This window comes from Panthera leo, chromosome E1 (genome assembly GCF_018350215.1).
Source record: "Panthera leo isolate Ple1 chromosome E1, P.leo_Ple1_pat1.1, whole genome shotgun sequence".
NCBI lineage: Eukaryota > Metazoa > Chordata > Mammalia > Carnivora > Felidae > Panthera > Panthera leo.
The window spans coordinates 39,846,384-39,862,041 of record NC_056692.1 but is presented as its reverse complement, the minus strand read 5'-3'; the positions used below and the strand labels follow the sequence as shown (position 1 = coordinate 39,862,041).

General features: G+C 45.1%; 1 protein-coding gene across 1 annotated transcript; it reads left to right on the top strand.

Annotated features, from left to right (window-relative positions):
- Window positions 1-6,121: 6,121 nt before the first annotated feature.
- LOC122206180 (keratin, type I cuticular Ha3-I) lies at window positions 6,122-10,761 on the top strand. The gene is made up of 7 exons (XM_042915091.1): window positions 6,122-6,478; window positions 7,674-7,756; window positions 8,305-8,461; window positions 9,705-9,866; window positions 9,961-10,086; window positions 10,211-10,431; window positions 10,644-10,761. The coding sequence occupies exons 1-7, from the start codon at window positions 6,131-6,133 to the stop codon at window positions 10,759-10,761; spliced, it is 1,215 nt and encodes a 404-aa protein (XP_042771025.1). The 5' UTR covers window positions 6,122-6,130.
- The last annotated feature ends 4,897 nt before the right edge of the window (window positions 10,762-15,658 follow it).

Below are 15,658 nucleotides of genomic sequence, written 5' to 3'. Positions count from 1 at the left end.
CGAACTGTGAGATCATGACCTGAGCTGAAGTCGGACGCTTAACCGACTGAGCCAGTCGGATGCCCCTAGTTCTGCCTTGTTTTTGCACTCAAAAATTTGGTCATTGTTACTATTATTTTTAGATTTTCCTGTATGTTTACTGGGTTGTTTGCTCCCAATGCTTTTTGCACTTTCCTCCTCCTTTCTGGTTTTAATTTCCTGTTTTCTGAAATGCATTCTTTGGTAGTTCCTACAGTACCTGTGATAAGTTCTCCCAGTTTCTGTCTGAAAATGTCTCTTCTTAGTGGTCCCTCCTGAACGATGGTTTAGTTCAGTGTGGAGTTCCAGAAGGGTGGCTATTTTCCTCCGGTCTTTTCAAGATTATCATACCATTGTCTTTCGCATTTTGTTGCTGATGCTAAAAAGCATACTACCCATCTAAGTGTGGTTCCATGTTGGTAATCCTTTTATTTATTTCCCCCTCTCTTTGTTTCTAAGATGGCTTCTTTGTGTTGAAGTGTTGTGTGGCTTCACTATATTTTGTCTAGCGGTGGGTCTGGTTTTGTTTTCCTAATTAGGATTGATGTGCTTCTTGAATTGATTCATGCTTTTCAGAACCAGTGGAACATTCTCAGCCATTGTGTTGTTTGTGTATTACTTCTGTCTTATTCAATTTTCCACGTCTGAATTCCTTTTTAAAAGATAGCTTTATTGAAGTATAATTCATATTATGTAAAATATAATTCATATGCCACAAAATTCCCCTGTATGAAGTTTACAATTCAGTGCTTTTCATTGTAGTCATAGAGTTGTATAGCCATTATTACAATTTTAGAACATTTCATCACCTCAAATAGATACCGTGTACCCACTACCCAGAAGTCATTCCCTAGGACACCCCACCTCAAATTAGGCAACCACAATGGTGTCTATAAGGTCGCCTAGCTTAGGCATTGCATATGGATAGAATCGTAAAATCTGTGGTGTTTTTGGACTGGCTTCTTTTACATAATGTTTTAAATTTAGAGACCAAATAAAAGTTCAGCTTTTTTTTTTTTAATCTTTCTGTGACAATGAGCATACTTTTTTCTTTCTCTTTTTCTTTTTCTTTTTCTTTTTCTAGATCACGTTTTCACTAAGGGTACAGTCCCTTGAGAGATATGGGTTTTTCCTGTTGTCTGAGCTCCAGCGCTCTCATATAGACTGAAGGTGTTGTCCCCTGTCCCTCATTTCTAATTCACTGTTTTTCAACCTAGCCTCTTTACAAACTCTCTGTGTGACCTTAAGCAAATCACTTCCTCTTTGGGGTTAACGTTTTCCCATTTGTAACATAGTTGGGTGAGATGACCACTTGAGCCCTTGGTGGCTCCAACATTCTAAGATTCTAGGCTTTATCTGACTCAGACATGATTTCCAGAAGAGAAATTTCACAATCCTTTATTTGTGTGGGAAGTCCATTCTTAGAGTGTGGCTCAGTGTGAGGTGATTCTAATACATGATCTTGGACTATGGACTGGCAGTAAATTGGCAGAACATTTTTCCAGGGGTTGTTCCTTTTGGCATTCTCTTTGCCTGAAGCTCATAACCACACCTCAGTCACTTTTGAACTACAGATTGTTTGATCCCATAGGAAGCTTGGTGTCCTTTCCTCACTTCCTAATAGCTCCCCTTCAGAATTGGCAAAGTCAGCAGTTATCACAAGGGTGACAGTGAAAATCGTGACAAAACTTTTATTTCCAGAACAACAAGCTCAAGGGTAATTTAGTGATTATATTGGAATAGGAGACTTACTTGGTCTTTTTTACAACTCTTTACTTATTTAGAACACTTACAAGAATTTCCTTTTGGATTTTTTCATGTAAATTTTATTCCTTTTGCTTGTGTAGGAGGAATAGGTATGTTTTCAAAAAATTTGGAGAGAACAAAAAAGTACAGAGAAGGGCAGGGGAAGCATTCATAACCCTACCATTTAAAAGCATCCAATGTCATCATTATAGTGTGGTTCTTTTTATCTCTCAGTTGTCCCCATTGTTAAAATCATGTACATTAATTTTGTTATGACTGTGTGTTATTTTGGGTAACTATACTGCTCTTGAGTAGGGTCACTATTTGTGGTTCTAAGTTGTTTCAACCAATGGGATATAATTATATCTAAGTTGTTCCAAACTATTGAAACAAAATTGTATCATCAATTTAGAAATAATGATTGAAATCAGGATGGCAATAAGGAACCTTAATATCACTGAATTGTATCATTTCCATATTCACCCTTTATTCTTCTTCAACATGGCATACCTATGGGTAACAAGTGTGTTTTTTCTGTTTTTTTTTTTTTAATTGTCTTTGATATCTGCCCCTAAGTAGTTGACAAACCATATTGGTTGTGAAATTATTCAACATTTCTGCAGTCTGCTGTTGGGGGCTGGGAATCCATGGGGATTAGCAGATTTGGCTTCTAATTATATGATCCTAAGTAAGCCTTTTCTCCATTCTGAGCCTCAGTTTCCTCATTTATAGAATGAGAGGCTTGGATAAGATGATCATGATGATCTCTGGTATCACTCTTTTTCCAAGATTTTCTCCCTCTCTGACAATTTTGGCTTTTGGGATTTACATTAGGAAGTGGAAGGGAGGATCAGAAAAGCCAAATGCAAAGCAGCCTGGTTTTGGATCTGCAGCTATAGCTGAATCATGGACTCTTGCTGTGAGCATGTCCCTGAGTTCTGCTGTCTTCCGCTAGAACAGCAGTAAGGAGCCTTTCTCTTCACCTAGGCACACAACTGAATTCTTTCCTCATAGCTTCTCTTTAAGATAACAAATAAGTCTCATCTTATGCCTTGAAAAAAACCCCAGAAATTGTGTTATATTCATGAGCATTTCTGATTGCTTGTGCTTCTTGGGTAGATGTTCCTAAATCATCAACTATTATGAATCATCAAATCCAAACAAGCTTGACATCTTTAAACTACTTAAAGCACACTCTAATTATTGTAGAAAGTTTGTATTGGTAAGACCAAAGCTCACAATCTTTATAATCAGGTGTACAAACGTACTGTGGCAGGACTTCTTTAAACAATGGACATCTCACCTCTGGGTTATTTAAAATCTTGATTGCCTAAAGTTCAGTGTGGAGGTACTTCAAGAACACAGGTACTGTTTACAGTAAACACACTCATGTGACCATGGAAAGGTCCTGGCAACTTGTTGGCCAATGTATCCAAGACCCTTTCCATGATTCTGATCTTATAGGGTCCCTTTGCCACACTTGACACTTTTGACCTTCACCTCCACTTTGAAGCTCTCCTCCCTAACCTTCTCTGATGCCATGAACTGGCTCTCTTCATTTTCTCCAACCATTTCTCCATTTCTTTATGACTCTTTTTCCTTCTCCTGCTCTTAGGTTGGGGAATCCCCAAAGTTTGGTCCTTAAGTCCTTGTTGCTCTTCTCTTCGTACATTCTCTCTTGGTTCATTTCTCCAGCTTTCACATCTCCACCAGGCTCGTACCCGCCATGAATTCTAGCTTTGTTACTCCAAGGACCTGATGAACATTTTCCTGTATAGATTCCACCATTCCTTCCAGTATAGCTGATCAAGAATGAAACTATATCACTGCTCTCCTTAGAACCTTCAATGCCTTCCCATTGACCTCCTGATGAAGCCTAAGCTCCTCAAGGAGGTATACAAGGTCCTTCATATGAAAGTCTTTCCATGCCTTCAGGGAACTCAAGTAGAGAGAGAGAGAGAGAAGAATGTAGGTCATGACAATGCCATGTGCTCAAGGTGAGACGAGAACTCACAGAGGAGGAAGAAATAATCTGTCAGAAGTTAGGGAAAGAGCTAGGTCATTTATATCTAAACAACATGAGATGATGGACAGAGTTTACTTCTCCTCCACCCTCATCTATCACTCCCTGACTTACATGGTGCTTACTGAGCTTCTCTCAGTTCCTCTGTTGCAGAACCTCCCAACCTTACTGAGGTGAATGGATTGGAGGGTCCATGGTGCTCATGCTCTGAATCCTTGGAGTGGCTGGCCAAGGCAGCCCAGACTGCCCCAGTGAGCCGCAAAGTGTGATCATTTCCTACATAAGCTTTTGTGTGAAAAATGGGAAGCATGCCTGAATACAATGTGCACTTGCACCAAAAAGCCTTACTAGACCCCCCCACTCAGTCTGGTAAGGTCCTCTTGCATGTTCCTATAGCCGCTGGGGCTTGCCCTGTCACAGATGTATCCTGCACCCAGCTGGTGTGCATCCTCCACCAGATTGTAGGCTTGCCTCTCTCGCTCACCGTGCCTGCTCGGTTGCTGGCACATGAAGGGCTCAGTTAAATGTCTGTTAAAGGAAGTGGGCTAGCTCATCCTTGATGAGCAAAACAGTCTGTGTTCCTCTCAAATATTTTGCTTGCCAAATTTTGGGTTCATTCTTTATCCTCTCCCACATCTCATCTTTCTAAATGATTGCTGGTTAAAAAAAAATGTCTTCTTTGAGAATGATTCTTAACACCATTTCTTCTTTTATGCTTCCTCTGCAGACACCTAAATGAAGCCCCACCTCACCGCTGGCCTGGATTACTGCGGTCGCCTCCTTGCTGGCCCCTCTGCCTCCAGCCTTACCTTCGTTTTGCTAAAACAGATAAATGTTTGCTAAATATTTCCTAAAACATCTCCCTCCAGGACAGTCTAAGCTCTTTAGCTTTGCCATAGAGGACTTCTACCATATGGCCTCGACCTCCCCATACAGCTTTATTTTCTACAACCTCCCTACACACCTCTTCCCTCCCAGCCACTAGTCTCATTGACTGTGTGTGTCACACCTGCCCGCTGTGTGTGCACACCATTCTTCCACCTGCAGGGCCCATATTTCTCCTCTGCGTCTCAGAAGCCTTGCGCCCCAGCACATATATGCTCCTGTGAACTTCCCATCCTGGCGGTGCCCTCTTGCCCATTTCCTCAATCTCTCACTTATCACTTACCATCTCCTGCCTTAGATTATGATTCCACATTCATTCCTCATCCACTCAACGCACATCCATTGAGTGTCTATTGAGTACCATGCACTTAAAGCTGAGGATTCAGAGAATTAGACTCTGCTGCTGCCTTCAGGGAACTCAGATACAGAGATAGATGAGCACAGAAGTTGTGTACTGCCATGCTTAAAGTGAGGTGAGACCTCACAGAGGAGGAAGAAATTATCTGTCTGAAAAAGTTAGGGAAGGAGATAGTTCATTTGTATTTAAGCAGCATGGGGTGATGAACAGAGATCACTGTTCTCTGTGTTGGAATCCTGGCTTCGCAACACATTACCTCCTACCCTCTATGCCTCCATTTACCCACCTGTAAAATGGGAATAATATCATGTACCTTGCAGGGTCATGGTGAGGTATGAATGAGATCATGTTTGTGAAAAGGGCTTAGCACCAAGGTGAGCCTGTACAGGTGCTCAACAAGTGTGAGCTCCTTCCGGCAGCTCTGGGCCAAGATTCCATTCCTTACAGTGCCCCGGACATACTGTTATCCTGGTGACTATCTGTTATTTGGTTGATTTATATTATCATGGAAATTTCTGCCATATCAAGAAACAGAGCCACTGGGAGCCAGGTTATTTTAAGTATTCCAGAAGGGATCTATTCCTCTCTCTGAGAACCATGAATTTGACATTTGGCATTTGGAAATTTGACCTGGCAAAAGATACACGGGCAAGAACTGTGCTTTCGCATCTTAGCAAGAAGAGCTGGGGGCTCGCCAAGGAGTCAGGGCCATCAAGCCAGGAGGCAAAGCAGCAATAGTGTCCCCGGACCTGCCCCACCCCACTAATGAAGCTCAGGGCATTCATGAGCCCAGCTCTTTGAAGCCACTCTATGAAGCTCATACTTCATTGATGCACAGCATGGCAGAGGAGTCCTGACTTAGCGAGAAGCCCAAGTAAAGTCTTTTACGAGGTGAGGGACTCTTCTGAGGAAACATAACAAACCAGGGGGGAAGGGCTTTTGACAATCACCAAATGAGTAAGAAAAAAAGGGAGGCCTTCCATGTCCACACCCTCTGTGGAAGGGGTATAAATGCTCCCCAGGGGCAGGAGACCCATAGCTCTGTGGCTTGGAGAACTTGAACTCCGTGTTCAGCCGGGCGTCTCGCTCCCTCCCGCACCATGCCTTACAACTGCTGCCTTCCCAACCTGAGCTGCCGCTCCACCTGCTGCTCCCGGCCCTGCGTGCCCCCCAGCTGCCACACCTGTACCCTGCCCGGGGCCTGCAACATCCCCGCCAACGTGGGCAACTGCGGCTGGTTCTGTGAGGGCTCCTTCAATGGCAGCGAGAAGGAGACCATGCAGTTCCTGAACGACCGCCTGGCCAGCTACCTGGAGAAGGTGCGCCAGCTGGAGCGGGAGAACGCGGAGCTGGAGACCAGGATCCGGGAGTGGTGCCAGCAGCAGGTGCCCTTCGTGTGCCCCAGCTACCAGTCCTACTTCCGGACCATCGAGGAGCTCCAGCAGAAGGTGAGGGGGTGGGCACCACATGGCCTCCAGCCGGAATGGTAGGGAGGGAATCTGCGGTCTGATTAAGAAACAATACAGGTTCTCAGTTGATGTCTGGCTTTTCCATTTTGTTTTCTTGAGGGCCCATTTTATACGAGGCTCAGGACTGTTAGGCCTCAATATTTGCATAGTGCAAGTCTATGTGAAGGTAGCAGCACTTTGCATAAATAAGCTGTAATTAAAGCCGCCTCCAAATGCTTCTGTGCATTTGCCAAGCTCCAGATTTATTACCCTGAGGTAAAAGAAAAGCACCGAACCCAAGAAGGAAGCTGAGGAAGCAGAACCTTTTGTAAGAATTGGACCATTTTCTCTCTCCCTCATCTGGACTTTTGACTACTCTGACTTCTTGCTGCTGTCCTCTTCTGGGTACTTAATTACCCGAATTATTTTCCTGACCTGGATGCTTCTGGACTTCTCCTGGTGTTCCGTGTTCAGTGAGGGCATAAAATGGTTAGCTAAAATCAGAAAGGGTAGAAACCTCCTAGGAGGAAATCGTGCAAAGCCAGCCAGGATGGCTGGGAGGGCATGGCTGCTTCCCTGACCCAGTGCCTCCAGTGGCCAGTTACGCATTCATTTTCCCCAGCCGACTGGACGTTTCTTGAGGGTGGATCCAGTGTTGACTCATTTTTGTATCTTCGGTTCCTAGAACAATGCCAGATTTATGATGGGTTTTTAAAAATAAATGTTAAGGGCACCTAGGTGGCTCAGTCAGTCGAGTGTCCGACTTTGGCTCAGGTCATGATCTCACGGCTTGTGAGCTCAAGCCTCACACAGGGCTCTCTGCTGTCAGCACTGAGCCTGCTTCAGATCCTCTGTCCCCCTCTCTCTGTCCCTCCCCGACTCGTGCTATCTCTCTCTATATATGTATCTCAAAAAAATGTTAGTTATTATTATTATCAGCCTCTCAGTATTGCTTACTAGGAAAGAAAAAGATTACTTAGCTACTGATACTTTTCTCGCATATTTCAGTATTCTTTTTTCAAATTTGATTTGTCAAATATTTACTGAGCACCTATTGTGCGTGGACAGCATTTAATAATCTTATATAAGATCCAGTGTGATTTCTCATTCTGTCCCTTCCATGTAAGTGCATCAGCAGGAATTGGTGTTGGTTAGAAATAACCAAGCTTATCCTCGATTGTTTTGGGTCTTCTAGATCTTGTGCAGCAAGGCAGAGAACGCCAGGCTGGTGGTGCAGATTGACAATGCCAAGCTGGCCTCAGATGACTTCAGGACCAAGTGAGTGGACGAGTGGGGTGTCCCCTCTCTCCTCTTGCCCCTTAGCCGGTCCTCAACACTGACAAAGCTTTTCTCTAGACGTTTCCCCCAGGATCCACAGAGCCACTGCTCAGCAGAGCTCAGAGCTCTAATCTCTAGATGCAGGCCCCTCCTCCAGCTTCTCTGTAAGGTGACATCCCTCCAATCTAGGAGAGAAGTCAGGCATCCCTCCATCTCCCGCCATTGCTCTGCTCTGCACAGAATGCAATCAGGAGAATGTGAGAGGTGAATTGATTTTGGAAATTTCACAGTGTATCAACTTTTATTGCCTAAATCTACTGGCTCTTTATTTATCCAAAAAAACCCAAAAAACAAAAAACAAAACCAAAAACCGATTACCAGAGCATTTTCCTCTAGGAGCTACTGCTCAGTGTTAAAAACCTGAATGAGAGACAAGCCTGTAGAAACCATAAGCCCCAAACTTCCAGTTGTCTGACAGATTGAACCAAACCAGAGTCAGGGCCAGGCCTATTCCTGTCTGGCGGGTCCCTGATGCCCCTGTACCACAGGTACGAGACGGAGCTGGGCTTGCGGCAGCTGGTGGAGTCGGACATCAACGGCCTGCGCAGGATCCTGGACGAGCTGACCCTGTGCAAGTCTGACCTGGAGGCCCAGGTGGAGTCCCTGAAGGAGGAGCTGCTGACCCTCAAGCAGAACCACGAGCAGGTGAGGTTCCCCAAAGAGCAACAGGCTGAAACTCGCCAAAGCCTGTTTCCAACTGCTGTGGGGTGTGGGAGAGGCTCTACGTGCTGAGGAATCTGTCTTCCAAACAAAAGGATTTGTAGAGAATGAGCAATTGAAAACCTGTGATATGAGAGTAGGATGTTTCTGCCAGAGGCGGGGGTGAGAGTGAAGGAAGTTGGCAGGCCCAGTAATGAGGAAAGACCAACAACCAGGCAGTGCCCACAGCTTCCTCCGCTCCCAGCCTCCTCCGCTCTGCGGGGATGCAGAGATCTTGTATCCCAATTCCCCATTAAGCACCTGCAGAGGCCAGGATGGCCACCCAGCAGAGAGGACTCAGCTGGAAACAAAACCACCTCTCCTCCTTCTCCTCCAGAGCTTTCTCTGCTAGTCAGTGTTGTCTGGAGAAAATGCTGAGCAAAATGCTTACTGTCACTTCTTGGTCAGTTGCGTGATAAAGGAGACAGACATTTTGTGCAAACCTCAAATACCAGAACAATGTAAATAGCGATGGTTAATAGTAATCAAGAGCTTATTGTGTGCCAAACATTGTGCCAAGTGTTTTAGAACTCCAGACGTAATTCTCATTTTATAGATGGAGAGCTTGAGACTCCTAGAAGCTTCTAGAAGCCATATAGTTAAGTGGTAGAGATGGCCCTCAACTCAAGCTTGATAACCACCTAAGCCCAAGTACCAAGTTATGTTGGCTTTTTGAAGAGATAGCAGGGAAATGAATGGATACTTATTTCCTTCAGCAGAATCTAGGTTGATAGAATCACCAAACCACCAGTTAGGTCTATTCCATCCCAGATGGGAGATTTTGAAGTAAGCACTCTTTATTTCCTCTTTAGTAGGCCTCTATCCTTTTTATTAGCCATGGTTAAGAATCAAACCTAAGAGGCTGTGTGGTGTATGAGCAAAAACACTGAACTGGGTGCTTGGGGTCCACAGTGTACATGGTGGTCTCTCATATCTCAGCTTGGAGGCTGAATTGCTGCTCTAAATGAGGAGGCGTAGCCCGAATATGGGGGTGGAAAGTGGTCCAAGGGTGAAATACTTTGCCAAGTGGAATACACAGATTAGGTACTGATTACAGAACCTAGTTATGAGAGGATCTGGTGGCACAGAGCTGCTGAAAGCTGAAGAATGATCACAAGCTGACCTGCTCTCTTAGAAGAGAGCACCAGAACCCTTTGTGATTCTTCCCATCTTCCCCTTCCTCTTTTAGGAAGTCAACACCCTGCGCTGCCAGATCGGAGACCGCCTCAACGTGGAGGTGGACGCGGCCCCCACCGTGGACCTGAACCGCGTGCTCAACGAGACCAGGAGCCAGTATGAGGCCCTGGTGGAGACCAACCGCAGGGACGTGGAGGAATGGTTCACCACCCAGGTGGGCATCTCAGCACGCGGCCGCCCGGGCCCCTCGGCCCCTCGCGGCCCTCGAGGCAGGGTCTCACCCTGTCTCGTCCCCTGTGCTGTTTCAGACCGAGGAGCTGAACAAGCAGGTGGTGTCCAGCGCGGAGCAGCTGCAGTCCTGCCAGGCGGAGATCATCGAGCTGAGACGCACGGTCAACGCCCTGGAGATCGAGCTGCAGGCCCAGCACAACCTGGTGGGTGTCGCTCGGGGTGCTGCCCACCCTCTCCTCACCTGGTGAAGCCCGTGACTTCCCTGGAGTCCCACGGAGTCGCCCCCTGAGAAGCGGCTCTGTGACATTCCGTGTGTTCCCCACACAGAGGGACTCCCTGGAGAACACGCTGACGGAGACCGAGGCGCGCTACAGCGCCCAGCTGGGCCAGGTGCAGTGCATGATCACCAACGTGGAGTCCCAGCTGGCGGAGATCCGCTGTGACCTGGAACGGCAGAACCAGGAGTACCAGGTGCTGCTGGACGTCAAGGCCCGGCTGGAGTGCGAGATCAACACGTACCGGGGCCTGCTGGAGAGCGAGGACTGCAAGTGAGTGGGAAGCTAGTACTATTTCCCTTGGGGGTGCATGAGGTTGCCGCGGGGATGAGAAATCATCCTGATGGAGACAAATTTATAATTTCAAGCTTTTGGTTGGAAGCAGTGTGAGGAAGTGCTATATTCTTACACAGAGTGCATTTAGTATCTTCCTATGTCTTCAGCTCATTTCCCTCTAATTTGCCCCCGTGATCTTCTGTCTCCAGGCTCCCCTGCAACCCATGTGCCACAACCAATGCATGTGACAAACCCATTGGGCCTTGCGTCACCAATCCTTGTGTCCAACGTGCTCGGTGCGGGCCTTGCAACACCTTTGTGCGTTAGAAGCCCCGGTGCCAGCAGGAGGAGAAGGGTTTCAAAGTCACATGTCAACTCTACTTCATGCAAGCATCTCCTATGGTGACCACAATTTGGACAAAGGAAAAATTTCTACCAGCACCAGCTTCTAAGTGTCAACTCTACCTTCTACTGATTTGCCTGGCTTGATCCTTCAGACGGCAAAGTCTGTACCAGTTCGTTCTGTCTTCTGAGCACTTAGAGAAATCTACAACAGAATCGTGCAATATCTATTATCACGATGACGCACTCGTGTAACAAGTTATGCTTGAACAAATACTTACCTAAATGTGATTTCAAAATAATTACATAAAAGAATGATGGAGCTGATGGGCAGGCTACAAAACTGAACATAATTGGAAAAAAATCTTCCTTGTCACTCTTTTGGTCTTTGGAGATACTACAGTACGGGTCCCTTATTAACTTCCTAATAAACTCTTATTCTGGCACAAACCTGATAATTGTCCTTTTTTGTTCATTCATTCACCAGTTGGGTGTCTTGTATCAATAAAAAGTGACTGGCGTTCTCTCATCAGATGAAGGGGTCATGTGACTTCCTTCAAAGGAAAAGTCTCCAGACATCACCCACCTATTGATGTGAATTTCGGGTATGGGCAGAAGGTGATAGGGGAAAAACTGGTGAATCCACATGACGGTATCTACAAACATTTTCTGTCTAGCTCTTCAGAGGGAATACCACAGAAATGGTACATCATCAGGAGGAAGCGAATCTCGAGAGGAAGCCCATACCTCTTGGCAACATGAAAACACTGAACCTAGAAAAAGGCTGGAGAAAATAAAATCAGCCAACAATTATCTTCTCGATTTCTATCTTTGTGTATTAGAGAGGTTTTCTTTATAGCCATCCAAATCAAGTTATGGTGATTTTTGTACCTATAGATTTTATAATAACTATTAAAAAATGCAGAAATACATTGTACTTAGGTTCAGAATATCAAGTCAGTTTATTATAGATTATCAAACCACAATGTTATAAAAAGACTTATTTTCAGAGGCACTTGGTGGCTCAGTTGGTTAAGCCCATTTTGGGCTCCATGACTGGGCATGAAGCCTACTTGAAAAAAAAAAGACTTATTTAATTACATTCCTTTCACCAAAGTATTGTTATTATTATTTAATGTTTATTTATTTTTGAGAGAGAGAGCATAAGTGGGGAAGGGCAGATAGAGAGGGAGACCCAGAGTCCAAAGCAGGCTCCAGGCTCTGAACTATCAGCACAGAGCCCGACATGGGGCTTGAACTCACAAACAGTGAGATCATGACGTGAGCCAAAGTCAGACACCCAACCGACTGAGCCACCCAGGTGCCCCACCAAAGTATTAATAATGTTAATATTATTTTTCATATTATTAAATCATGGTATTTTGGGGGAGGGCAAATGTTATACCCATTTAATAATCACAACAAATATAATTGTAAAAGTTTTATCACAGATTACATATTCCTTTAAAAGTTTTTATTAAGGGGGGCCTGGGTGGCTCAATCCAACTCTTGATTTCAGTTCAGGTAATAATTTCACGGTTCATGAGATTGAGCCCCACATTGGGCTCTGTGCTGACAGTGCGGAGCCTGCTTGGGATTGTCTCTCTTCCTCTCTCTGTCCCTCATTCCCCCCCAAAATAAATAAACTTGAAAAAAATTTTCATTAGTAGCATACAGTGTAAGTTTTGTAACACACATAATATTTTGTGGCATATTTACATATGATAAAATCCATAAAAATAATATATAAGGATAAATAAACACATTATAGGTGTGTGCTCAGCATTTTTCTGGTAGGAGTATAAGATGAAATATTGTGAAACCCACCAAGTAGTGAGCCCTGAACCTCCCAGACCCCCTGTGCTCTGTACAGACAGAGATGTCACTTCAACCCCACCTAAAGTTGTAGGTGGAAACTCTTTGGGATGCCTCATGTGTGACGAAGGAGTTGAAACTAAGACCATTTTGTTTCCATCAAAAAGACTCTTCCTTTTTTTTTTTTTTTTTTTTTTTTTTTTTTTTTTTTTTCAACGTTTTTTATTTTTATTTTTGGGACAGAGAGAGACAGAGCATGAACAGGGGAGGGGCAGAGAGAGAGGGAGACACAGAATCGGAAACAGGCTCCAGGCTCCGAGCCATCAGCCCAGAGCCTGACGCGGGGCTCGAACTCACAGACCGCGAGATCGTGACCTGGCTGAAGTCGGACGCTTAACCGACTGCGCCACCCAGGCGCCCCAAGACTCTTCCTTTTTGAAGTGAGAGAACAGCCTGACATTTACACACGTATACCTTTCTTGACATATCAGTGCACCTAAGATATCCACCTTGTGTGAAATCGTGGGTCTGAAGCACCATGGCCCCCTCTCCCAAGGTTGTTCTGGGCTGTCAGGACACAGCAAGTGCCTATAAGTCACCCCACTGTAGTCCCAGATTCACAGAGAGCCTCTGGGCTTCATTCTTCCCCCTAATTGTCTCCTTTCCCTACGGAGGCTGCGGGTCCCAGGCAGTTGTTCTGCCCCTCAGTAAGACTGCGTCAAGACCCCAGGCTTCCCCAAAGGGCCTGAAAGGCATGGAAAAGCTGAGACTTCACTTGAGCTTGGCACCACTCACTGTAGCTCCCATGACTCTCCTGGCCCCAGGTTCTTCCTGTCCTTTGTGACAAGGAGAAATCAGTAATGGTTCCTAGTCCATACTGTACTCAAATCTGACTCTGCTCTTTACCAGCTCTGGCCCTTGGGCAAGTCCCTCCCCTTCTCCAAGCTTCATGCCTCCTCCCAGCACTCCCAGATGCAATTTAGAAAATGTGAACTCAGAGTAAGTGCAAAACCATCTGCAAAGTGCTATGTAGAGGCAAGTGGTTATTCTCTGGTACATCTGACTCCATTGGTTTGAACTGTTGATCCAATGGCCACAATATTAAGTTGAAGAAAGTGACTCTGAAACTAGAGTTTGTGGGTTGGATCCCTGCTCTGCTCTTTAATAGCAGTTTGACCTTGCAAATAACATCAACACGAAGCTCCCCAGTTTCCTCATCTTTAAGAGGGCAGCGATAATAGTGTGTTTTCACAGGATGATCTTGAGGATGGGTGGAGTGAGTACACAGAAGCACACGGGTCTGTGCCTAGTAGAAGTAATCTGGGCTATTGTGAGTCACAGAGTGGCTGCCCTTGGGGTGCAGACAGGAAAAGGTGATCTCAGGTAGTGCTTGAGGAATGCTTTTGGGTCCCAGGCAGAAACTACACAGTGCATAGAAAGTAGAAGGTGAAGATTCATGATGCTGGATGCTGAAGAGACTTGTGGTTTTTGTTTGTATGTTATGATTCCAAAGGAGATTTTTTTTTTAAAGTGTGCCTAAGTATTAGAAAAACTCTTGGGAGGTCTTCAGACTTTCAAAAGCCATGGAAGTGTTGGGGGTGGTCCAAGCCTATATTTCTGAGAAGAAAAGGGAAGTCCAGCTAATAGCTGGGGTAAAATTGAAGAGAAAATTGCACTAAGGTATTATAAGTCTATCTTATATACATATGTGCACATACCAGATACATGCATACACATTGTATATGTACCCACATATATAAACTGTATGCATATATGTATATATACATTATATATTATATCATTACATATTAAGGTACATTACATATAATATAGTTAATATAAATACATAACTAATAATATATTAATCTATTCTACATATATTTATTTATTTAGAATTGCTTTAAAAAAGTTTATTTATTTTGAGAGAAAGAGAGAGAGAGAGAGAGATAGCATGTGTGCATGAGTCTGAGGGGCAGAGAGAGAGGGAGAGAGAGAGAATCCCAAGCAGGCTCCACACTGTCAGTGTGGAGCCCGATGGAAGGCTCCAACTTACAAGTCATGAGATCATGACCTGAGCTGAAACCAAGAGTTGGATGCTTAACCAACTGAGCTACCCAGGTGCCCCTAACCTATTATATATTTCGACACACACACAATATGTAGGTAGAAAATACGAGAGCACAGCAGAGGGTAGAGGACCCAGTGGCCATGAGAAGTGGCCAGATCTGCTAGGCTGGATGGGTGGGGAGTGCCTGGGATTCACCTTCCACTTTCTGTCCCCTCCTCCACACTCCGGAATGCTGGGACTACTCTATTGTCCTGTGAGGTGGGCAGGAGCTCTGTCTACCCTGGAGTGTGCCTTCCCTGCTCAGTCGCCCGAAATGGCAGTGTGCTTCAAATGGTGGAGGATTGTGGCTGGTTTATGCTGTATTTCAGTGAGCCCTGGAGCTCCAATTCCATCCATTTTTATTTGTATGCAGTTGGCATTGTCTTTCCGTCCCGCATTCAGTGGTGTCTCCACTTACCAATGTTAACAAAGAACACAAACAACAATCAAGTGAGGGAACCCAAGGCCCAGCTCAGGTCAAGAGTAGTGTCTTGTTTTCCAACAAGATTCCTACTTAAAAATTTTTTTAATGTTTATTTATTTGTTTTCAAGAGAGAGAGAGAGAGCACAAGTGGAACAGGGGCAGAGACAGAGGGGGGCAGAGAATTCCAAGCAGGCTCCACACTGTCAGTCAGCACAGAGCCCAACTCGGGGCTTGAACTCATAAATTGTGAGATCATGACCTGAGCTGAAATCAAGAGTTGGACATCCAACTGACTGGGCCACCCAGGCACACCTGATTTCCACTTTTCTATTTTTTTTAATGTTTGGTTTTTTTTTTTGAGAGAGTGTGGGAGAGCCAGCAGGGGACTGGCAGAGAGAGAGAAAGAGTAGGGGACAGAGGACCCAAAATGGGCTCTGTGCTGATGGCAGAGGAATGCAGGCCTCAAACTCATGAGCCGTGAGACCATGACTTGAGCCGAAGTCAGATGCTTAACTGACGAGCCACCCAGGTGCCCC

Bases quoted from the DNA above. Each gene is read 5' to 3' on its own strand.
- LOC122206180 (XM_042915091.1), top strand. From the start codon at position 6,131: ATGCCTTACAACTGCTGCCTTCCCAACCTGAGCTGCCGCTCCACCTGC. The intron at 8,462-9,704 runs GTGAGGTTCCCC...TTCCTCTTTTAG, and splicing joins TCAAGCAGAACCACGAGCAG to GAAGTCAACACCCTGCGCTG. The intron at 10,432-10,643 runs GTGAGTGGGAAG...TTCTGTCTCCAG, and splicing joins CTGGAGAGCGAGGACTGCAA to GCTCCCCTGCAACCCATGTG.